Below are 23,243 nucleotides of genomic sequence, written 5' to 3'. Positions count from 1 at the left end.
CCATGGTTGGTTGATAATGAAGATGTGGCTTATCCTTGCAGTCATCACGCCCACCTGACCTTCCACGAGGACAGGCCATTTTTCTTCGGCCACGATCAGGTACCGGAGGACTTTCCCACTCAACGGGTGATCGCGCCATGTGTTCACCTGCTACAGCAGGGCTTGCTCTTCAACACGGTCAGGAACCGGGACATCGCATCTCCACAGTTGACCGTGCCATGTCTTCGTCCACCTGGTTGGTTGCTGATGATGTGCTTTATCCCTGAGGTCATCGCGCCGACCTGCCGGTAAAGGCAGGGCCATATTTTCCTTCAGCACAGTCAGATCCCGGGGCGAGTCCTTTCCCCGGTTGACTGTGCCACGTCTTCTTAGGCTGCAATCCTCGATGACTTGTCCCTCACATACTTCACACACATACACAAACGCTCATGACAAGACAAGGCAAGTATAGCGCATCGAATACCCCAAAATAAATGCAACAATGAATAAGTGAGCCAATAAAAATAAGTGAGTCAATAAGCCCATGAATAGAAGAGCCCATAAACGAACAATAAATAACAATTACAGTAATAAAATAACAACCATAATAAACGTGATTAAGCGTAATTAGATCATAAAATACAACAGAAAAACAACGGATACATGCATCTAATACAACAGAACAATCAATGAAGTAGTTAAAATAAAGAAAGAAGCAGTAAAATATGCGAACATGCGAACTAAACATAAGAAGCATAGTAAGCGAGCAAGCAAGCGAGCATATGTGAACTCGGCATAAGCAAAGCAGAGCAGAAGCGAATAACCAACAAAACCTTCAAAAACCTCAACGTCAAACATACAGCGAGGCAACCAAGCAGCAAAAATGAATAGTAAAGAGTATTTAATATTTAGCACTAGCACACAATATAATCACATCGTTCAAGATAAATTCAAAATGAACTATAAAATTGGAATGAAAATGAAGATGAACCAAGGATGTAAAAGGTAAAGTAAAGATGCCAGACAACAGATAGCAAATGCCAGCAAGGAGAAGAAGTAAAACATAAAATGCTGATAATTATTGTCAGTAAAAGGTAAAGTATAGTATAAAGTATAATCAGAAACAGCGGATTCTGATGTGAAGTAGGCACACGTATCACCACAAAATGAAGAAACAAGATCACCACAAAGAGAGGGTACGCCATATATGTATAGCATAATAAATAATTATATATGTGACAGGGGACTCCTCATAATCATCTGTTAAAACTATCAAGGTGACTGAAGGAAAATTACAAATAATAAGAAGGGAACCGAGGGAACCAGCGAAGCTGAGAATCCGTCCTGAGAGGCCTAGATAACCAAGATAATGTGAATTAAAGTCAATTAAGATTATTTAAACTACTAGACTGTGCCACGTGTAACCAAGCAACCCTGCAATGAACAGACGTACTTGGAAGACGATCAACATAAAATTGAGCAGGCCTATTGGTGACGCTAATGCCAAACATCAAATACAAATACAATACATAATACATTCTTGTCACATTAATTCATGGGAAAAGTATCATATCTTCAAAGAAGAGAAGATCAGCTGGGAGTAAAAGCAGGAAAGAAGAAAATAAAATAGATGGTGAGCATAATGTAACACAAATAATTGATTGATTGTTTCAAATTATTGAAACTGCTCAAGTTTGCTTGCAGGAACATTTTACACAACCTAACCTAACCCTTTTTTTTTGGTTTAGAAGAGGAAATGCATTTATGCACGCGCGGGATGCCCTTTCGTCTATTCGGCTACAGGGGGCCCGGGCAGTGTGGGACTCATACCCGCCCTGAGGGGGCAGCCTGGCGCCCATTGGTGGGGGCAAACCCAAAGAGGCAACCCCAGAAGGGGGCAACCTGGCAACCCGACCCCGAAGGGTTGGGTTTAACCCAAGAGTAGGTCTCAGCCCAGAAGGGGCGACCTTGAGCAGGTAGTCCAGAAGGGACAGTCCCGCGGCTGGATATACTACCCACTAATACCTCTCCCCTGCGTGGGCCGCCAGTACCTCTTCATCCTTTGGGATATATAAAAGGTTACCAACGTATAGCCACAACGGCGCTTTGGCAATTCAATGCATTTCGCATTATTCCGTCCTCCCGCAAACCGCTATGCGCTAGGGTATTGCGGAACCACGCCGTTGCACCTCCGATCTTACGATAGGACATTTTCAACCTGAGCAGTACACGCAGGACTTTTTCTTCAGCAACGATCGGCACCGGGGCATCATCCAGGATCGCGCCTTCCCGGCGTGACCGCGCCACCTCTTCGCCTGCCTAGCACTATTGCCAGGACAGGGGTTCCTCTTCGGCCACGATCAGGAACCGGGACATCGTATCTCCACGGGTGATCGCGCCATGTCTTCGTCCACCATGGTAGGTTGATAATGATGATGTGGCTTATCCTTGCAGTCATCACGCCCATCTGACCTTCCACGAAGACAGGCCATTTTTCTTCGGCCACGACCAGGTACCGGAGGACTTCCCCACTCAACGGGTGATCGCGCCATGTGTTCACCTGCTTCAGCACGACCAGGACAGGGACATCGTATCTCCACAGTTGACCGTGCCCATCTTCGTCCACCTGGTAGGTTGCTGATGATGTGCCTTATCCCTGAGGTCATCACGCCGACCTGCCGGTAAAGGCAGGGTCATATTTTCCTTCAGCACAGTCAGGTCTCGGGGCGAGTCCTTTCCCCGGTTGACTGTGCCACATCTTCGTAGGCTGCAATCCTCGATGACTTGTCCCATACATACTTTACACACACACGCAAACGCTCAAACGCTCATGACAAGAATAGCGCTTCGAATGCCCCAAAAATGCAACAATAAATAATGAATAATGAATAATTAATCAATAAGCCCATGAAGCCCATGAATAGAAGAGCCCATGAACGAACAGTAAATAACAGCTGACAGATGAATACAATAATAAAATAATAAACATAATTAAACGTGATTAAACGTAATTCAATCACAAATCACAAAGTACAACAGAAAATCAACGTATATATGCATTTAATGCAACAGAACAATCAATGAAACAGTTGAAAAGAAAGAAAGAAACAGTAATAAACATGCGAACTAAACATAAGAAGCATAGTAAGCGAGCAAGCAAGCGAGCACATGTGAACTCGGCATAAGCAAAGCAAAAGCGAATAACCAACAAAACCTCCAAAACCTCAAACGTCAAACATACAAGCAAGCAACCAAGCAGCAGGAGACGAATAATAGTAAAGAGTATTTAATATTTAACACTAGCACACAATGTAATCACATCGTTAAAATAAAATTCAAGATGAACTATAAATTCAAATGAAAATAAACCAAGGATGTGAAACGTAAAGTAAAAGACGCCAGACAATAGCAGATAGCAAATGCCAGTCATGAGAGAAAAGAAATAAATCATAGAATGCTGCTAATTATTGTCAGAAGTAAAAGGTAAAATATAGAGTATAACCAGAAACAGCGGATTCTAATGCGAAGTAGGCACACGCATCACTTCAAAATGAAGAACCAAGAAACAAGATCACCACAAAAGAAAGGGTACGCCATATATGTGTAGTATAATAAATAAATGCATGTGTGACAGGGAGTTCCCCATAATCATCTGTTAAAACTATCAAGGTGACTGAAAGAAAATTACAAATAATAAGAAGTAAACTGAGAGCTTACATGAAACGCTCAAACCAGCGAAGTTGAGGATCCCTCCTGAGAAGCCAAGATAACCAAGATAGTGTAAATGAAAGTCCATTAGGATTATTTAAACTACTAGTCTGTACTATGTAGAACCGAGCAACCCTGCAACGAACAGATGTACTTAGAAGACGAGCAACATAAAATAGAGCAGGCCAATCGATGACGCTAACGCCAAACATCAAGTACAGTACATAATACATTCCTGTCCCATCAATTCATGGAAAAAGTACCATATCTTCAAAGAAGATCAGCTGGGAATAAAAGAAGGAGAAAGGAAGAAAATAAATAGATGGTGAGCATAATGTAACACTAATAATTGAAATTATTCATTGAAATTATTGAAATTGCTTAAATTTGCTTGCAGGAACATTCTACACAACCACAACCTCAAGCGTGATTGACAAGCAGAGATGGTGGAGAAACAATCAATGATCAAATGAAGGCAAAGAACAACAATTATAAATTATTGTGAGCAAATCATCAATAAAGATAAGTAGCAACATATATCTCATAAGATTAATGATGATGGACATAATGAGCATAATAGGTAGAAATAGAACTATTAACATAAGAAGTTAACCATAGTATTAAATATCAAATCGTAACCACAATCCTAGTCCATCTGCAGGAAACCCTTACGCCAGCCAATAGAAGTGGAGGCAAAACGTAACGATTAATAGGAAAAGAAAATACCCACCTGACATAATATGAGGAGCAACATGAGACGTAAATCAGCATAAAACATGAAGCAGATCAAAACAATTCAGATAGTTATAAATTGCGTAGATTGTTACTGAATTATCATACCGCTCCGATAAGTATGATATTAACGTTAATACTGATACAGATACAAGTAAGTCAATGTAATACAACGTGTGATGAACAAAACTAATCAAATAATAAACACCACATACCACCGTATTATTACTGAACCATAATATGAAAGTAAAAGAGAACTAATCCCTAATATGAAGAAAAATAGATCAAAATTACTATAAACATATGTATATATATAATATGTAACAAAAACACGCCAAATGTAATCAATTTAATAAAGTATACTAATGTAGATGATTAATTAAACTCCTTATATTATAGTCAATTTAAATGATTTAAATGACACAATTCCATTAAGCCCCCTTTAATCCTAATTAATAGAAAAGGCATATGAGTAATAAAATCAAGCCAAACATTGTTGTAAGAAAGGCTAGTGAGATCCACGGTCCAGAAAATCAGAGAATTCAAAGAATTTAAGGAACAATGATGCATATATATGTATGTATGTATAGAAAGCAATAAAGACATTGTATAATGCCAGAAAGACTGCTGTAGCGTATGCTTCCAGGAGCACCTACCATTTTACCCATTACTGGACTTACACCTACCAAATTAAAACCAGGATTATAGTTGAGATAGGATAAATCAAGATTCAAAAGATTGCATAGAGTACTGTAAACCACCATAAGTTCACTAATCCACCAACTATCACATCTACATTAGAATTGTGTTAGCCATAATGTGCAACATCATCCTGAAGGGGTGCGAAGAGCTACAAAATGAGCAGTGAATGATCTTATAGAAACATGAAACATGAACACACAATTGGGGAAGAAATCTTTGATACATGTCAGAGTGACCGAATAAGAATAGTGAACAGCGAACAATAAACCAAAGTCAACGTCATTCATATCTCAGGGTGCTAAGGAAATATGTAATACATCTTATAGTTCACAATTATACTGATAATGCTTGAAAACCAGAAACCCCTGGAAGCTTGAAAACAATCTATATACAATCTATAATACTACAATAGAAACTAAAAACTAAGAAACTAAGAAACCAAGATCAAACCTGTCCTTAAAATATATAAAGGAATATAAATGCAATATAAGCACACAATATAAACTCGTTCAGCCATCCAATGCAGATAAACCAAACTCTACTAAATTCCATTATATAATCAGACCCATTAAACTATGGCAGATGGATATAATCACAACAGGTACAGTGAAATAACACAAGCACATATTAATAATCAAAATCAGGTCATTTAATTTAATGTAATTCAATATGTCATATGCTACCGTTAATCACCCTGTACATTTGTTCACTCAATTATAATAATATAATAGGAGATAGGGAGTTATATAATACAATACGATACAATTTAGCACAGAATACTGACTAAGTATAACCTAATATAACTGAAATAACTGAACATAATCCAAAGTCTAAAATAATAATATAATATAATATATAATATATTCAATACATGAATTGGTCATAAGTTGAACGTAAATCGAACGTAGATTGGACATAATAAGCATAAATATAAATATAAATATGGTCATAATATAATATAATATAATATACACAAAACGGAGCAGATCGAAGGAAATAGCACCACACTAAAACATACACTGCAATGCGTCTCAGTGTAGCACATTAGAACGCGCACTGTCGAATAAATTCAAAATTTAAATTAGAAAATTCAACAATTAATAATTAGTAATTCATACAGTTTAGTTAACACTTAACACTTCATATCGCAACACATAACAAATATATAGGTACATACATGATGCACAATGCTCAGAGAGAGTAAACAGACGTCATCGATAACCGATGACCATGCCAACTAAGATAGGAAACCGGGCCAAGTAAAAGTAAAGAGCGCAACCATAAACCATAAAGTATATAGATACCTAGTGTTCATAAATTCATAAATTTCCCTAGCTCATACCATTGTAACGTGAAACGTTTATCACGTGAATATGTCTAGAATGGTATGGCGACATTGACATGGGAATATTTATCGAATAGACTATTGTATCGATATGTCTCGAATGTTCTTCGAGGATCTTTTGTATCGATGGCTATAAATTAAGAGCGGAGTTTAAACCATCTGCGTGTACGCTCGTATTATAAAATAAACAAAGCCTAAAGTTGTAAACCCCTCGACATGGGTGATCGAGCTGAGAGAAGGCCGGAAATCCAGAGAATGGAATAGTTTCACTTAGTAAATTCCTAAAAGACAAATTTATGATAGACCATAGCTAATTCGTTGTTTTCGACCAAGTCACGAACGGTCCTTAAAAGTAACGAAGTCTTTTCGATATCCTGTCTTTTCATGCACTCTAAGAGGGTCGTAAATTTCCTCAAGAGTTGCCTTTGGCAAGTACAAGGTCTTGTCTTTTCCTATTTTCTCTGGGTCCCACGCTTTCTCGTAGCACATGTGCGCTGCAACGTTCTAGTGTCTTGGCGGAGCGCCTCCACTTCCACGCGCCTGAGGGTGGACCACAGCCAGGAGAAGGGGCCCACGCGAGACGGGGTGGACTCCTCCACCATTGGACGAGGGATGATCCTGAGGGAGGATCCAGGATCCATCAAGGAAGGGGAATCGACCGACGACGCGCGAAGATCTCCTCCGCTAAGCGTAGAACGTTCAGAATGATTTTGTCGCTTGACTCTGCAAAGTTGTTCTCACGCCGAAAATCAATATCATACTTGATTGAAACAGCTTGATTAAGTTCTTGAGATTAAACTATAATCAACAGTGAACATAGTTTATTTGTTTTATTTTCGCGCCTTGCGAGCGGAGCGCCTTCGCGCTCCACGAATCACCTTACCTGCGCCCAATTCCCCAGAAATCCCTATACACCGTGAACGGACACGCAACATATTTGGTGACAGCGGTGGGATATTTCAAAAAGGGATAGTTCAAAAGTGGGGATAAACATTTAAAAGGTGACAATTTTAAGGTGATAGTTCGGAGAAACAATTTAAAACAGTGAAATAACTGAATAGTTAAATAAAGTGATTGTGACAAACGTATGTACACTTAAATTACTTTATTAGCTCGCGGGTGTGTATTAAACAGTCAATTAAAAATTCTACAAACTATTTTATTGAACTGTTACATATTAAATAAGTGGACAAAGTTAAGTGCAACTTCTCCCTCTTGGGTTTTGGCACGGTTTCCCCAGGAGCGAAGGGTAAATACCGGAGACAGGTGATTTCGGCTGCCGTGCAAGCCATCCACCGAAATCACACGCACCTCATCCACGTCATCATTGAAATCATTCCTGGAGCATAAGAGAGGACGAAATAAAATCCAGAGACCTGAGCGGACTGCTCACGGAGCTGAGGCCTACCTGAAGCAGCTGATTGCGGACGGATCCTACTGGGGTACCTGTTGCTGAATTGGGGACCATCGAGCCGGAGTACTAAGGAATCTTCCCATAAACCGAGGTCAACCTAATCAACGGGTCGCCGACGGATAGGACCGTACACCTGCAAAGAGAAGGTTTAATTTAGCAAAAACTTTAAAGTGACTTTTTGCGGAATACTAATTGATTCGTCGCAACAAACTGTAAGTCTAAATTATAACCGATTACATTATAGAATATTAGTTATAATCGGTATATTTGAATCGACAAAATGCCGCCGTTAGCAAAGAAGTTAGTAAAAGCCAGAAGGAGGAAGAGTCGCAAAAATAGTCTGCGTGGTGTTAATGTTATGTATATAGAGGATGTTAAGGGAGAATCTCCTAGCATAGGGTCTTCTTTTTCCTTGCACAATACTGAAACACAGTTGCAGAAGTCACTTCCTGTTCCCGAACAGACTATCATACAGAGCTGGGGTGCGACAGGTGATATATCAAATCTTGCCAGTAGCACGGTGAATAATACGCCAGTTTCATTTGGGGCAACAACTTCCAACGCGTTTCCCTCTTCTTCACGCGGTGTCGACAATCAATTAAATATTTCCGATGCAGTACCTGTCCAACCTTTATTACAACCTTCGGGTAAAGATATACCCGAAAATCCAGTAATGACGCTACCTGAGTCTTCTGTTTCGTCGCGTGCTCCATATGATTTATTAAGTAAATTCGTACCTCAGTTTGATGGTAAATCATCTTCAGTGAACCACTTCATTGCACAGTGTCGACTCGCTGATTCTTTAGTCAAGCTGGGTGATAAAGTCTATTTGCTCGCGTTGATCCAAAGTCGGATGCAGCATCACGTTTATAGAAGTATAGTAGGTAAGGCAAGTCCTAAAACTGTAGAGGAGTTGATCAGTTTAATTAAATCCGCTTATGCTAGGACTTTCAATTTAACCGATATATTAAATGAAATAAAAACTGTACGTCGTGATGAGCGGGAAACGATAGAGGAATTTGGATTTAGGGTAAACGGAATTCTAGATCACGGGTTACAGGCAGCTAGAGAGAGTTATGATTTGGAAAAATTTTTAGGAATTCAAACTTTATTCTCGGAGAGTGCGGTACACGGTTTTCTGAAGGGATTGCGGAATGATATAATTGCGGGTACCGTTTCTAGGGATCGTCTAAGTGACGTTGTAGCTGCTGCAAAATTAGCAGCGGAAATTGAGGCTCAGATGGACACTCCGCGAACATCTCGGAATCCTAAACCGCTTGATAGTAATCCTAAGGTTTTGACGGCAGAAGTGCGCGGAAATAGATGTTATAATTGTGGAAAAACGGGTCATCTTTCCAGGCAATGTTATGCGCGAAGGGATTATCAACGCGGGGGGCCAAGTCGCGACGCTTCTAGGTGCCGAAGGTGTGGGAAACTAGGCCATACGGATTTCCAATGCCGGAGGGGAAATATAAATCGTGGTCACGAAAATATAAATTTAGAACGGGAAAATACTGACCATGGTTGGTGGAAACCGCGATCGCCAATTCCTTCAACTTCTAGGCAACCGGAAAATCCTTTAAACTCAAGGGGGGTTTCGTCGACGGGCGCAGCACGAAGGGAACCCCTTATCTCTCGCGCCGGATCCACCGCGTCTGCCGCGAAACCAGTTTAAATCAGATCAGACGATCACCATATATTCCTTTAGAACACAAACATTTTCGGAATGGTCTCGCTAAATTCCTCGTAGATACTGGCTCTCAACTTAACCTGATTAAACGAAGGGAATTAAATCCTGATTTGTCGATTGACGAAAATTTAGTTTACCATCTTACCGGCATTAGTGCAGGTATAGTCCAGACATGGGGTGAGGTAGTTATTAATGTGCATGGCATCCCTGTATATTTTCAAGTGGTGGAAGATAACTTTCCTGTTAGGGAGGCCGGAATTTTAGGAATGTCATTTTTGGAAAAACAAGGGGCTACTCTGAGGTTTGGAGAGAATTTTCCATGCCTTGTGGAATTTGGTGATGGAAATTTGCGCACTCCTATTTTCTCGTCGTATGAGTTGCCTCCTCGGAACAAAGTTTTGATTTCTGTCCCAACGAAGGGTGATATTAAATCGGGTTACGTTAGGAGGATTGATGCTGGTCCTGGTATATTTTTGGGAGAAGTATTGGTTAATCAACAAAACGGCTCAGTCAAATTATTTGTTATTAATACTACATCGGATTACGTTACGCTTACAATACCGCAGATTGAATTGGAATATTTTGAACTGAAACCCCCTGCATCGCGTTCTTCTCGAACAAGAAATCCGAACGCAAATAGATCAGCAGATCAGGCACAAAGATTTAGTGCACTACTTAACTCCTTGGATCTGAGTCACCTTCAAGAAAGGGAAAAGGCCAGTATCCTGGAAATTATACATGATTTTTCGTATCAGTTCCATCTTCCTTCAGATAAACTGAAGGCAGCTAATGTTCCCTCTCACAAAATTACCACAACCGACGAAATACCCATACATACCAAGCAGTATAGGTACCCTTCGATCCATAGAAATGAAATAGAGACTCAGGTGGAATCCTTGCTTAAGGACAAAATTATCCAGCCGTCGGTATCTCCTTACAATTCACCTGTATGGGTAGTCCCGAAAAAACCTGGTTCATCTGGAAAACCACGATGGAGGATGGTCATCGATTATCGGAAGTTGAATGAAAAAACTGTGGCTGATGCGTACCCTCTTCCAAATATTACCGAAATTTTGGATCAGTTAGGAGGGGCGAAATATTTCAGTACTCTCGATTTAGCTTCTGGTTTCCACCAGATTCCTGTAGATTCTTCATCGAAGTCTAAAACGGCTTTTTCTACTCCTCATGGGCATTATGAGTTCAACAGGATGCCCTTTGGCCTTAAGAATGCTCCAGCTACTTTTCAAAGGGTTTGTAGCGTCGAAACCTCTCCAACATGGAGAAGTCCCGTATTTCAGGTTTCGATAAGGATTGTGATAGGTTTATAAATAAATTAAATAATAATTGAGCCAAAAATGTTATTGTTTATTGGCTCTCAAAAAAACGAAGGGGAAAAGCCATACGGCATAAAAACCCCTGATTCTTAAAATATATTTAAGAATGAAATAAATTGAAACGAGGTGCGAGCGATCGCATGTAATATAATTTTACGTTAACTTTAAATCTTATTATTTATATATAAGCCATTGCTTGCCGGCTCATCGGTACGATCATGTGTTTTCTATTGTGTAATTTGTCTTGTGTAATGCCATGCTTGTCGGCTAATAAATATGATTCGGCGTTAACCAATCATAACGAATTAGAGTGATTACCTGGGTAACCACTCTACCGCGTCGTCGTCACGACCACGGGTGTCTTTTTGTGTACTTGTAATTTGTGTAATCAGGGTGGTTACGTGATGTAACCAACCCTACGAGTCGTCGGTGTGATCGCAATTATCACATCCGAACGACATCCGTATAACTCTACGAGTCGTCAGCTGACCGCAGTTGTCACGTCTGACGACATCTAATATTCAAAATTCAAAGAAATTCGGCTCTTGCACTCGCGAACTAACTCTGTCACGACCGCGATCCGAACCGTTCGAAGTCTTCTAGTCGACTAAAAAGCAAGCAAAAAATATACCCGGAACTATCCTGAAAACTCTAGCATCAGAGGGGTAGCATTTGAAAACGTCCTTTCTTTCTTTCTTCGTTTCTACCGATGACGCATGAGGGACAGCGGTCCCGTTAGGTCATTTATGAGTTACACGTGAATTCGTAGAACCGAACCGGGCGAAAACCGATAGACAAAGGCCTTGCCTTGACTCGTCCTTCGAGTCAAAGGGCTATTCCCGGCGACGAACGCGCTGGGCCTCTTGGTATCATAAACCTCCCCTGATGGACAAAGGTTCTCAACCGTGTCCGAACAGGGTTATGGATTTGATACTATCCGGGTTGCAGGGAATCGAGCTTCTGGTTTATATGGATGACATTGTCATTTATGCAGCCTCCATTGAAGAGCATGGGCGTAAGTTGAGAACCCTTTTAGCTCGGTTACAAATCGCTGGATTAACCCTTCAGCCTGAAAAATATCGTTTTTTACAAAAGGAAATAATATATTTAGGGCATGTAATCACGAGCGAGGGTGTAAAACCGGATCCCGGGAAAATTCAGGCAGTAAAACAGTTTCCCATACCCAAGACAAGAAAGAATATTAAACAGTTCCTGGGTCTTGTAGGCTATTATAGGCGGTTCATTCCCAACATGGCTCGGATTGCCAAACCCTTGACTAGGCTTTTGAAAAGGGATGTACCTTTTTGTTGGACAGCTGACGTGCAAACTTCCTTCGAAACCTTAAGAGATATCATCTGTGCTGAACCTCTATTACAGTTCCCGAATTTTTCGCAGTCATTCCTCGTTACTACGGATGCTTCTAATTATGCCATTGGCGCCATTCTTAGTCAGGGACCAGTGGGAAAAGATCTCCCAGTCGCGTATGCCTCCAGATCACTAAATGACGCAGAAATTAATTACTCAACGATTGAAAAGGAATTGTTGGCGGTTCTTTTTGGTATAGAACATTTCCGACCCTACCTTTATGGCCGACAATTTACATTGCTCACGGACCATAGACCCTTGGTATAGTTACACAATGTCAAGGATCCAACATCTAAAATCATGAGGTGGCGGATTAGGTTGAATGAATATGATTATACTGTGGTATACAAACCTGGAAAGGTTAACGCCAACGCCGACGCACTTTCACGAAACCCCGTAGACACCTGCATGAATCCTGTTCCTCAACAAAAAACCGTACGGTCTGATGTTGATTTTAATTCGAATTCACAACGATTGGAAGGGGTGCTCACTTGTACGGGTAAGGTGCCACCTGCAGATACTGAAACAGATAGAGTAGATGAAACGTTATTTATTGGAAATGAAATTCTTGTGGCCTCTGCTTTCTTGGCGCGCGGGAACACAGCGATCGACTTTAATGAGACTACGAATAAAGTTAATGATAGTACGAACTTACGAGTATTGCCCTTGTTGGCTGGGAATTCAACGGATGAATTTAGTAAAGGATTGTCCCACTCGAGTACCTCCATGCTCGAGGTGCAACTTGTCGCGGCTTGTAGGGGTACGTTAACCCCATGTTGTGATGTTCCACGCTTGCCCCCGGGTAACGTAGCTCCGGGAGGTCAAGTGAGTGAAGCCGGCGCCATCCCGATTAATAGATCCGGATGGTCGCACGATGAGTCCACTACAAAAACGGCTTCGCCGGGTGGACGAAAAGCGAGAGTACTTCCTGGAGGGGAAGATGAATGTAAGGAATTGTCGCCTGGGATAAGAAGCCCAGGTGATAGAATGGGAACGCCATTGTGTCCAGCGCGTCATGGTTCACGCTCGTTGGGATGGACTAGTATGTCTTTGCACGTTTCCCAACGTTCGGTGAGCCTGGATACGTGCTTGTATGGCTTTGAATGTGAAACAACACCGATACGGCCGATACAGCCGGGTGGGAATGAATGTGTTAGGAACTGCACTGGCGAGAGGATCAGGCAGGTAGAGGACAAGATTGCACAAGGAAATCCTGGGGAAAAGGCAACTTTAAAAATAGTTTCTATACGTAAAAGTATAATCATGGTTAGTAATGAAAATGATGAAAATACAGATAACAGTCAGGGTAGAGTTTTAATTAATAATGCAGATGATACAGTAAACAGACCTGCGGTACATCCTTCTTCCTTACCCACTATTCTCGATGTAAAAGACAACTTATTCATGAGACAAGACAATCTCGTTCATTTTATTCCTTTAAATTGTATTGATACATCTCAAACCACTGTGGGTTTGTTAAACCGAATTGGATTCTCGGTAGGGGAAGTACAACAATATCAATTTGAAATCGGCAATGCCATGGCTTTTCCGCATGATAAACATTCCGTCTTCTTTTTATTTTATAAGAATGAACATCAAAATGAGTTTAATCTCGATTACGTCGAAGCCTCGTTAAAATCACTCAAACCTCTTTTAGACACCTTGGACACGAAAACGTTTAGTATCTTGATAGATCCGGACAGATTCAACCCTACGGAGCGGGGTAATATAATAAATTTAATCAAACAGATTTTCGATAGTTCTGAATATATCATTACCTTAGGCACTGGAGAAATTGTAGTTCCACCGGAATCGAGTCGTCTTCAAATCATTCAGGAGCACCATGAATCTGCAATTGGAGGTCATAGGGGTATTTTTAAATTGCACCAACTTATTCGCGAACGGTTTTATTGGCCGGGTATGGCAAAGGAGATTACAGAATTCGTTCGCACTTGCCCTATTTGTCAGAAGAATAAAAATTACATAGCTGCAATCAAACAACCAATGCAAATCACCGATACACCCCGTCAAGCCTTTGAGAAAATACAAATGGATATAGTTGGACCTCTACCCGTAACTAATAAAGGAAATCAGTATTTACTCACTTTGCAGGATAATTTGACTAAATATTCTGATGCGATTCCATTAAGAACCATAGATACAGTAACCGTTGCTCATGCTCTTGCTGAACAGTTTATCAGTAGATTTGGATGTCCACGGGTTATCCATACTGATCAAGGGAGGAACTTCATTAGCCAGGTAATGAAGAATTTCTGCAGGATTTTCAAAATACAGCGAATAACATCCACGGCTTTTCATCCTCAGTCGTTGGGTTCTCTTGAAAGAGCACATCGTAGTTTTATTAATTATCTCAAACACTATTGCACAAAAACGGATTGGGATGATTGGATACGCTTTTGCATTTTTTCATATAATACTTCTGTACACGAGGGCACTGGGTTTACCCCTCACGAATTGGTTTTTGGTGTTAAAGCCAACATACCTTCTGAATTTGCCAAGGGACAAACGCCTCGAACTTTTGCACAGCATTTTGATGAGCTTTTCAATAAAATCACCACCACACAGACTATGGCTGCGCGAAATCTAGAGAAAGCAAAACAGAGAAGTAAGGGTTACTACGATAAGAAATTAAACCCATGTAAATTTAAAGTAGGCGATATGGTATATCTACTCAAGGAGCCTAGAACTTCTAAATTTGATTGCGACTGGCTGGGTCCTTATAAAATAAGCCGAATGTTTGGCGACTTAACAGCGGAATTGGAATTAAAAGAGAATAAATGTAAAATAGTACATACCAACAAACTAAAATTGGCGTGTATACGTCTAGATGATATTACCGAAGACTGAATTAGATCGTTGTTGCCTTGTAAACTTGCGATTATACTCTATTAATATTATGGCTTATGAATACACCAGAGACGATTGATAATAGATGGGAGAATTATTATTTGTTGTATGTTTACATATACGGATTATGCTGGGTGCGAAATTACGAACTATTGAATGGACTATTGAAGTTGTACGACGCGTGACTTTGGAATGAATTAGTTGATACAGACTTACTTTCACGTTATTAAGGAGCAATGTTTTGAATGAAAAAGCTGTTTTATGTAAACACCTTTTTGTATAAGGGGGAAGGTGTAACGTGAAACGTATCACATGAATATGTTTAGAATGGTATGGCGACATTGACATGGGAATATTTATCGAATAGACTATTGTATCGATATGTCTCGAATGTTCTTCGAGGATCTTTTGTATCGATGGCTATAAATTAAGAGCGGAGTTTAAACCATCTGCGTGTACGCTCGTATTATAAAATAAACAAAGCCTAATGTTGTAAACCCCTCGACATGGGTGATCGAGCTGAGAGAAGGCCGGAAATCCAGAGAATGGGATAGTTTTACTTCTAAAAATCCTGAAAGGCTAATTTATGATAGACCATAGCAAATTCGTTGTTTTCGACCAAGTCACGAAGGTCCTTAAAGGATACGAAGTCTTTTCCGATATCCTGTCTTTTCATGCACTCTAAGAGGGTCGTAAATTTCCTCAAGAGTTGCCTTTGGCAAGTACAAGGTCTTGTCTTTTCCTATTTTCTCTGGGTCCCACGCTTTCTCGTAGCACATGTGCGCTGCAACGTTCTAGTGTCTTGGCGGAGCGCCTCCACTTCCACGCGCCTGAGGGTGGACCACAGCCAGGAGAAGGGGCCCACGCGAGACGGGGTGGACTCCTCCACCATTGGACGAGGGATGATTCTGAGGGAGGATCCAGGATCCATCAAGGAAGGGGAATCGACCGACGACGCGCGAAGATCTCCTCCGCTAAGCGTAGAACGATCAGAATGATTTTGTCGCTTGACTCTGCAACGTTGTTCTCACGCCGAAAATCAATATCATACTTGATTGAAACAGCTTGATTAAGTTCTTGAGATTAAACTATAATCAACAGTGAACATAGTTTATTTGTTTTATTTTCGCGCCTTGCGAGCGGAGCGCCTTCGCGCTCCACGAATCACCTTACCTGCGCCCAATTCCCCAGAAATCCCTATACACCGTGAACGGACACGCAACAATGGTATCGTGGACGAGGTGCGCGTGATTTCGGTGGATGGCTTGCACGGCAGCCGAAATCACCTGTCTCCGGTATTTACCCTTCGCTCCTGGGGAAACCGTGCCAAAACCCAAGAGGGAGAAGTTGCACTAAACTTTGTCCACTTATTATAATGTTCAATAAAATAATTTATAAAGTATTTGATTAATTGTTTAATTCACACCCGCGAGCTGATAAAGTAATTTAAGTGTACATAAGTTTATCACAATCACTTTATTTAACTATTCAGTTACTTCACTGTTTAAACTGTTTTCTCCTGGTTATCACCTTTTAAATTGTCACCTTTTGAATGTTTATCACCTTTTAAATGTTTATCCCCACTTTTAAACTATCCCCTTTTGAATTATCCCACCGCTGTCACCAAATATGTTGCGTGTCCGTTCACGGTGTATAGGGATTTCTGGGGAATTAGGCGCAGGTAAGGTGATTCGTGGAGCGCGGAGGCGCTCCGCTCGCAAGGCGCGAGAATAAAACAAAATAATCTATCGTTCACTGTTGTTTACGATTTTAACTTGAACTCTTTATTTGAAACAGACTTGAAGACTCTGATTTCAGGATGCGTTATAATTACTCGTGAGAAAAGATCCGTCTAATTTGGTTGACAAAATCATTCTGAACGTTCAACGCTTGGCGGAGGAGATCTTCGCGCGCTGTCCGTCGATGCCCCTTCCTTCGTGGATCCTGGATCCTCCCTCAGGATCATCCCTCGTTCAATGGTGGAGGAGTCCACCCCGTCTCGCGTGGGCCCCTTCTCCTGGCTGTGGTCCACCCTCAGGCGCGTGGAAGTGGAGGCGCTCCGCCAAGACGCTAGAACGTTGCAGCGCACATGTGCTACGAGAAAGCGTGGGACCCAGAGAAAATAGGAAAAGACAAGACCTTGTACTTGCCAAAGGCAACTCTTGAGGAAATTTACGACCCTCTTAGAGTGCATGAAAAGACAGGATATCGGAAAAGACTTCGTATCCTTTAAGGACCTTCGTGACTTGGTCGAAAACAACGAATTTGCTATGGTCTATCATAAATTAGCCTTTCAGGATTTTTAGAAGTAAAACTATCCCATTCTCTGGATTTCCGGCCTTCTCTCAGCTCGATCACCCATGTCGAGGGGTTTACAACTTTAGGCTTTGTTTATTTTATAATACGAGCGTACACGCAGATGGTTTAAACTCCGCTCTTAATTTATAGCCATCGATACAAAAGATCCTCGAAGAACATTCGAGACATATCGATACAATAGTCTATTCGATAAATATTCCCATGTCAATGTCGCCATACCATTCTAAACATATTCATGTGATACGTTTCACGTTACACCTTCCCCCTTATACAAAAAGGTGTTTACATAAAACAGCTTTTTCATTCAAAACATTGTTCCTTAATAACGTGAAAGTAGGTCTGTATCAACTAATTCATTCCAAAGTCACGCGTCGTACAACTTCAATAGTCCATTCAATAGTTCGTAATTTCGCACCCAGCATACTCCGTATATGTAAACATACAACAAATAATAATTCTCCCATCTATTATCAATCGTCTCTGGTGTATTCATAAGCCATAATATTAATAGAGTATAATCGCAAGTTTACAAGGCAACAACGATCTAATTCAGTCTTCGGTAATATCATCTAGCCGTATACACGCCAATTTTAGTTTGTTGGTATGTACTATTTTACATTTATTCTCTTTTAATTCCAATTCCGCTGTTAAGTCGCCAAACATTCGGCTTATTTTATAAGGACCCAGCCAGTCGCAATCAAATTTAGAAGTTCTAGGCTCCTTGAGTAGATATACCATATCGCCTACTTTAAATTTACATGGGTTTAATTTCTTATCGTAGTAACCCTTACTTCTCTGTTTTGCTTTCTCTAGATTTCGCGCAGCCATAGTCTGTGTGGTGGTGATTTTATTGAAAAGCTCATCAAAATGCTGTGCAAAAGTTCGAGGCGTTTGTCCCTTGGCAAATTCAGAAGGTATGTTGGCTTTAACACCAAAAACCAATTCGTGAGGGGTAAACCCAGTGCCCTCGTGTACAGAAGTATTATATGAAAAAATGCAAAAGCGTATCCAATCATCCCAATCCGTTTTTGTGCAATAGTGTTTGAGATAATTAATAAAACTACGATGTGCTCTTTCAAGAAAACCCAACGACTGAGGATGAAAAGCCGTGGATGTTATTCGCTGTATTTTGAAAATCCTGCAGAAATTCTTCATTACCTGGCTAATGAAGTTCCTCCCTTGATCAGTATGGATAACCCGTGGACATCCAAATCTACTGATAAACTGTTCAGCAAGAGCATGAGCAACGGTTACTGTATCTATGGTTCTTAATGGAATCGCATCAGAATATTTAGTCAAATTATCCTGCAAAGTGAGTAAATACTGATTTCCTTTATTAGTTACGGGTAGAGGTCCAACTATATCCATTTGTATTTTCTCAAAGGCTTGACGGGGTGTATCGGTGATTTGCATTGGTTGTTTGATTGCAGCTATGTAATTTTTATTCTTCTGACAAATAGGGCAAGTGCGAACGAATTCTGTAATCTCCTTTGCCATACCCGGCCAATAAAACCGTTCGCGAATAAGTTGGTGCAATTTAAAAATACCCCTATGACCTCCAATTGCAGATTCATGGTGCTCCTGAATGATTTGAAGACGACTCGATTCCGGTGGAACTACAATTTCTCCAGTGCACAAGGTAATGATATATTCAGAACTATCGAAAATCTGTTTGATTAAATTTATTATATTACCCCGCTCCGTAGGGTTGAATCTGTCCGGATCTATCAAGATACTAAACGTTTTCGTGTCCAAGGTGTCTAAAAGAGGTTTGAGTGATTTTAACGAGGCTTCGACGTAATCGAGATTAAACTCATTTTGATGTTCATTCTTATAAAATAAAAAGAAGACGGAATGTTTATCATGCGGAAAAGCCATGGCATTGCCGATTTCAAATTGATATTGTTGTACTTCCCCTACCGAGAATCCAATTCGGTTTAACAAACCCACAGTGGTTTGAGATGTATCAATACAATTTAAAGGAATAAAATGAACGAGATTGTCTTGTCTCATGAATAAGTTGTCTTTTACATCGAGAATAGTGGGTAAGGAAGAAGGATGTACCGCAGGTCTGTTTACTGTATCATCTGCATTATTAATTAAAACTCTACCCTGACTGTTATCTGTATTTTCATCATTTTCATTACTAACCATGATTATACTTTTACGTATAGAAACTATTTTTAAAGTTGCCTTTTCCCCAGGATTTCCTTGTGCAATCTTGTCCTCTACCTGCCTGATCCTCTCGCCAGTGCAGTTCCTAACACATTCATTCCCACCCGGTTGTATCGGCCGTATCGGTGTTGTTTCACATTCAAAGCCATACAAGCACGTATCCAGGCTCACCGAACGTTGGGAAACGTGCAAAGACATACTAGTCCATCCCAACGAGCGTGAACCATGACGCGCTGGACACAATGGCGTTCCCATTCTATCACCTGGGCTTCTTATCCCAGGCGACAATTCTTTACATTCATCTTCCCCTCCAGGAAGTACTCTCGCTTTTCGTCCACCCGGCGAAGCCGTTTTTATAGTGGACTCATCGTGCGACCATCCGGATCTATTAATCGGGATGGCGCCGGCTTCACTCACTTGACCTCCCGGAGCTACGTTACCCGGGGGCAAGCGTGGAACATCACAACATGGGGTTAACGTACCCCTACAAGCCGCGACAAGTTGCACCTCGAGCATGGAGGTACTCGAGTGGGACAATCCTTTACTAAATTCATCCGTTGAATTCCCAGCCAACAAGGGCAATACTCGTAAGTTCGTACTATCATTAACTTTATTCGTAGTCTCATTAAAGTCGATCGCTGTGTTCCCGCGCGCCAAGAAAGCAGAGGCCACAAGAATTTCATTTCCAATAAATAACGTTTCATCTACTCTATCTGTTTCAGTATCTGCAGGTGGCACCATACCCGTACAAGTGAGCACCCCTTCCAATCGTTGTGAATTCGAATTAAAATCAACATCAGACCGTACGGTTTTTTGTTGAGGAACAGGATTCATGCAGGTGTCTACGGGGTTTCGTGAAAGTGCGTCGGCGTTGGCGTTAACCTTTCCAGGTTTGTATACCACAGTATAATCATATTCATTCAACCTAATCCGCCACCTCATGATTTTAGATGTTGGATCCTTGACATTGTGTAACCATACCAAGGGTCTATGGTCCGTGAGCAATGTAAATTGTCGGCCATAAAGGTAGGGTCGGAAATGTTCTATACCAAAAAGAACCGCCAACAATTCCTTTTCAATCGTTGAGTAATTAATTTCTGCGTCATTTAGTGATCTGGAGGCATACGCGACTGGGAGATCTTTTCCCACTGGTCCCTGACTAAGAATGGCGCCAATGGCATAATTAGAAGCATCCGTAGTAACGAGGAATGACTGCGAAAAATTCGGGAACTGTAATAGAGGTTCAGCACAGATGATATCTCTTAAGGTTTCGAAGGAAGTTTGCACGTCAGCTGTCCAACAAAAAGGTACATCCCTTTTCAAAAGCCTAGTCAAGGGTTTGGCAATCCGAGCCATGTTGGGAATGAACCGCCTATAATAGCCTACAAGACCCAGGAACTGTTTAATATTCTTTCTTGTCTTGGGTATGGGAAACTGTTTTACTGCCTGAATTTTCCCGGGATCCGGTTTTACACCCTCGCTCGTGATTACATGCCCTAAATATATTATTTCCTTTTGTAAAAAACGACATTTTTCAGGCTGAAGGGTTAATCCAGCGCTTTGTAACCGAGCTAAAAGGGTTCTCAACTTACGCCCATGCTCTTCAATGGAGGCTGCATAAATGACAATGTCATCCATATAAACCAGAAGCTCGATGCCCTGCAACCCGGATAGTATCAAATCCATAACCCTTTGAAAAGTAGCTGGAGCATTCTTAAGGCCAAAGGGCATCCTGTTGAACTCATAATGCCCATGAGGAGTAGAAAAAGCCGTTTTAGACTTCGATGAAGAATCTACAGGAATCTGGTGGAAACCAGAAGCTAAATCGAGAGTACTGAAATATTTCGCCCCTCCTAACTGATCCAAAATTTCGGTAATATTTGGAAGAGGGTACGCATCAGCCACAGTTTTTTCATTCAACTTCCGATAATCGATGACCATCTTCCATCGTGGTTTTCCAGATGAACCAGGTTTTTTCGGGACTACCCATACAGGTGAATTGTAAGGAGATACCGACGGCTGGATAATTTTGTCCTTAAGCAAGGATTCCACCTGAGTCTCTATTTCATTTCTATGGATCGGAGGGTACCTATACTGTTTGGTATGTATGGGTATTTCGTCGGTTGTGGTAATTTTGTGAGAGGGAACATTAGCTGCCTTCAGTTTATCTGAAGGAAGATGGAACTGATACGAAAACTCATGTATAATTTCCAGGATACTGGCCTTTTCCCTTTCTTGAAGGTGACTCAGATCCAAGGAGTTAAGTAGTGCACTAAATCTTTGTGCCTGATCTGCTGATCTATTTGCGTTCGGATTTCCTGTTCGAGAAGAACGCGATGCAGGGGGTTTCAGTTCAAAATCTTCCAATTCAATCTGCGGTGTTGTAAGCGTAACGTAATCCGATGTAGTATTAATAACAAATAATTTGACTGAGCCGTTTTGTTGATTAACCAATACTTCTCCCAAAAATATACCAGGACCAGCATCAATCCTCCTAACGTAACCCGATTTAATATCACCCTTCGTTGGGACAGAAATCAAAACTTTGTTCCGAGGAGGCAACTCATACGACGAGAAAATAGGAGTGCGCAAATTTCCATCACCAAATTCCACAAGGCATGGAAAATTCTCTCCAAACCTCAGAGTAGCCCCTTGTTTTTCCAAAAATGACATTCCTAAAATTCCGGCCTCCCTAACAGGAAAGTTATCTTCCACCACTTGAAAATGTACAGGGATGCCATGCACATTAATAACTACCTCACCCCATGTCTGGACTATACCTGCACTAATGCCGGTAAGATGGTAAACTAAATTTTCGTCAATCGACAAATCAGGATTTAATTCCCTTCGTTTAAATAGGTTAAGTTGAGAGCCAGTATCTACGAGGAATTTAGCGAGACCATTCCGAAAATGTTTGTGTTCTAAAGGAATATATGGTGATTGTCTGATCTGATTTAAACTGGTTTCGCGGCAGACGCGGTGGATCCGGCGCGAGAGATAAGGGGTTCCCTTCGTGCTGCGCCCGTCGACGAAACCCCCCTTGAGTTTAAAGGATTTTCCGGTTGCCTAGAAGTTGAAGGAATTGGCGATCGCGGTTTCCTCCAACCATGGTCAGTATTTTCCCGTTCTAAATTTATATTTTCGTGACCACGATTTATATTTCCCCTCCGGCATTGGAAATCCGTATGGCCTAGTTTCCCACACCTTCGGCACCTAGAAGCGTCGCGACTTGGCCCCCCGCGTTGATAATCCCTTCGCGCATAACATTGCCTGGAAAGATGACCCGTTTTTCCACAATTATAACATCTATTTCCGCGCACTTCTGCCGTCAAAACCTTAGGATTACTATCAAGCGGTTTAGGATTCCGAGATGTTCGCGGAGTGTCCATCTGAGCCTCAATTTCCGCTGCTAATTTTGCAGCAGCTACAACGTCACTTAGACGATCCCTAGAAACGATACCCGCAATTATATCATTCCGCAATCCCTTCAGAAAACCGTGTACCGCACTCTCCGAGAGTAAAGTTTGAATTCCTAAAAATTTTTCCAAATCATAACTCTCTCTAGCTGCCTGTAACCCGTGATCTAGAATTCCGTTTACCCTAAATCCAAAT

At 41.1% G+C, this 23,243-nt stretch overlaps 1 protein-coding gene and 6 long non-coding RNA genes across 10 annotated transcripts; 4 read left to right on the top strand and 3 right to left on the bottom strand.

Annotated features, from left to right (window-relative positions):
* Positions 1-759: 759 nt before the first annotated feature.
* Positions 760-1,762, top strand: LOC114881979. The gene is made up of 3 exons (XR_003790361.1): positions 760-1,175; positions 1,257-1,612; positions 1,728-1,762. It is a non-coding gene; the product is annotated as an uncharacterized LOC114881979 (long non-coding RNA).
* An 825-nt stretch (positions 1,763-2,587) lies between these two features.
* Positions 2,588-4,966, top strand: LOC123987934. Its single transcript, XR_006829546.1, has 3 exons — positions 2,588-3,567; positions 3,649-4,012; positions 4,085-4,966. It is a non-coding gene; the product is annotated as an uncharacterized LOC123987934 (long non-coding RNA).
* A 2,638-nt stretch (positions 4,967-7,604) lies between these two features.
* LOC123987971 lies at positions 7,605-8,839 on the bottom strand. 2 transcript variants are annotated; one of them, XR_006829561.1, is made up of 3 exons: positions 8,618-8,839; positions 7,875-8,013; positions 7,605-7,805 (listed from the first exon to the last, which is right to left on the bottom strand). It is a non-coding gene; the product is annotated as an uncharacterized LOC123987971 (long non-coding RNA). The 2 variants fall into 2 exon arrangements; XR_006829560.1 differs by lacking the exon at positions 8,618-8,839 and having other exon boundaries at positions 7,875-8,324.
* Positions 8,840-11,938: 3,099 nt separating this feature from the next.
* On the bottom strand, positions 11,939-12,530 carry LOC123987972. The gene is made up of 3 exons (XR_006829562.1): positions 12,486-12,530; positions 12,205-12,401; positions 11,939-11,973 (listed from the first exon to the last, which is right to left on the bottom strand). It is a non-coding gene; the product is annotated as an uncharacterized LOC123987972 (long non-coding RNA).
* Positions 12,531-14,052: 1,522 nt separating this feature from the next.
* LOC114881151 lies at positions 14,053-15,556 on the bottom strand. Of its 3 annotated transcripts, none has more exons than XR_003790219.2 (4): positions 15,086-15,113; positions 14,773-14,873; positions 14,375-14,606; positions 14,053-14,118 (listed from the first exon to the last, which is right to left on the bottom strand). XR_003790219.2 is itself a non-coding variant. In XM_046286332.1 (4 exons), exons 1-3 carry the CDS (start codon positions 15,483-15,485, stop codon positions 14,415-14,417), a joined length of 423 nt encoding a protein of 140 aa, XP_046142288.1. In that variant the 5' UTR covers positions 15,486-15,553; the 3' UTR covers positions 14,053-14,118; positions 14,375-14,414. The 3 variants fall into 3 exon arrangements, 2 of the variants coding, with proteins under 2 accessions (XP_046142288.1, XP_046142289.1); XM_046286332.1 differs by lacking the exon at positions 15,086-15,113 and adding an exon at positions 15,354-15,553 and having other exon boundaries at positions 14,375-14,604; XM_046286333.1 differs by lacking the exons at positions 14,053-14,118; positions 15,086-15,113 and adding exons at positions 14,225-14,302; positions 15,354-15,556 and having other exon boundaries at positions 14,375-14,604.
* Positions 15,557-17,886: 2,330 nt separating this feature from the next.
* Positions 17,887-19,584, top strand: LOC123987936. Its single transcript, XR_006829549.1, has 5 exons — positions 17,887-18,057; positions 18,270-18,370; positions 18,601-18,768; positions 19,025-19,095; positions 19,163-19,584. It is a non-coding gene; the product is annotated as an uncharacterized LOC123987936 (long non-coding RNA).
* A 797-nt stretch (positions 19,585-20,381) lies between these two features.
* On the top strand, positions 20,382-21,204 carry LOC114881150. Its single transcript, XR_003790218.2, has 4 exons — positions 20,382-20,521; positions 20,582-20,657; positions 20,742-20,938; positions 21,170-21,204. It is a non-coding gene; the product is annotated as an uncharacterized LOC114881150 (long non-coding RNA).
* The last annotated feature ends 2,039 nt before the right edge of the window (positions 21,205-23,243 follow it).

This window comes from Osmia bicornis, chromosome 7, assembly GCF_907164935.1.
Source record: "Osmia bicornis bicornis chromosome 7, iOsmBic2.1, whole genome shotgun sequence".
Taxonomy (NCBI): Eukaryota; Metazoa; Arthropoda; class Insecta; order Hymenoptera; family Megachilidae; genus Osmia; species Osmia bicornis.
Note: the sequence above shows the minus strand (reverse complement) of the source record. Positions and strands in the feature narration are given on the sequence as shown.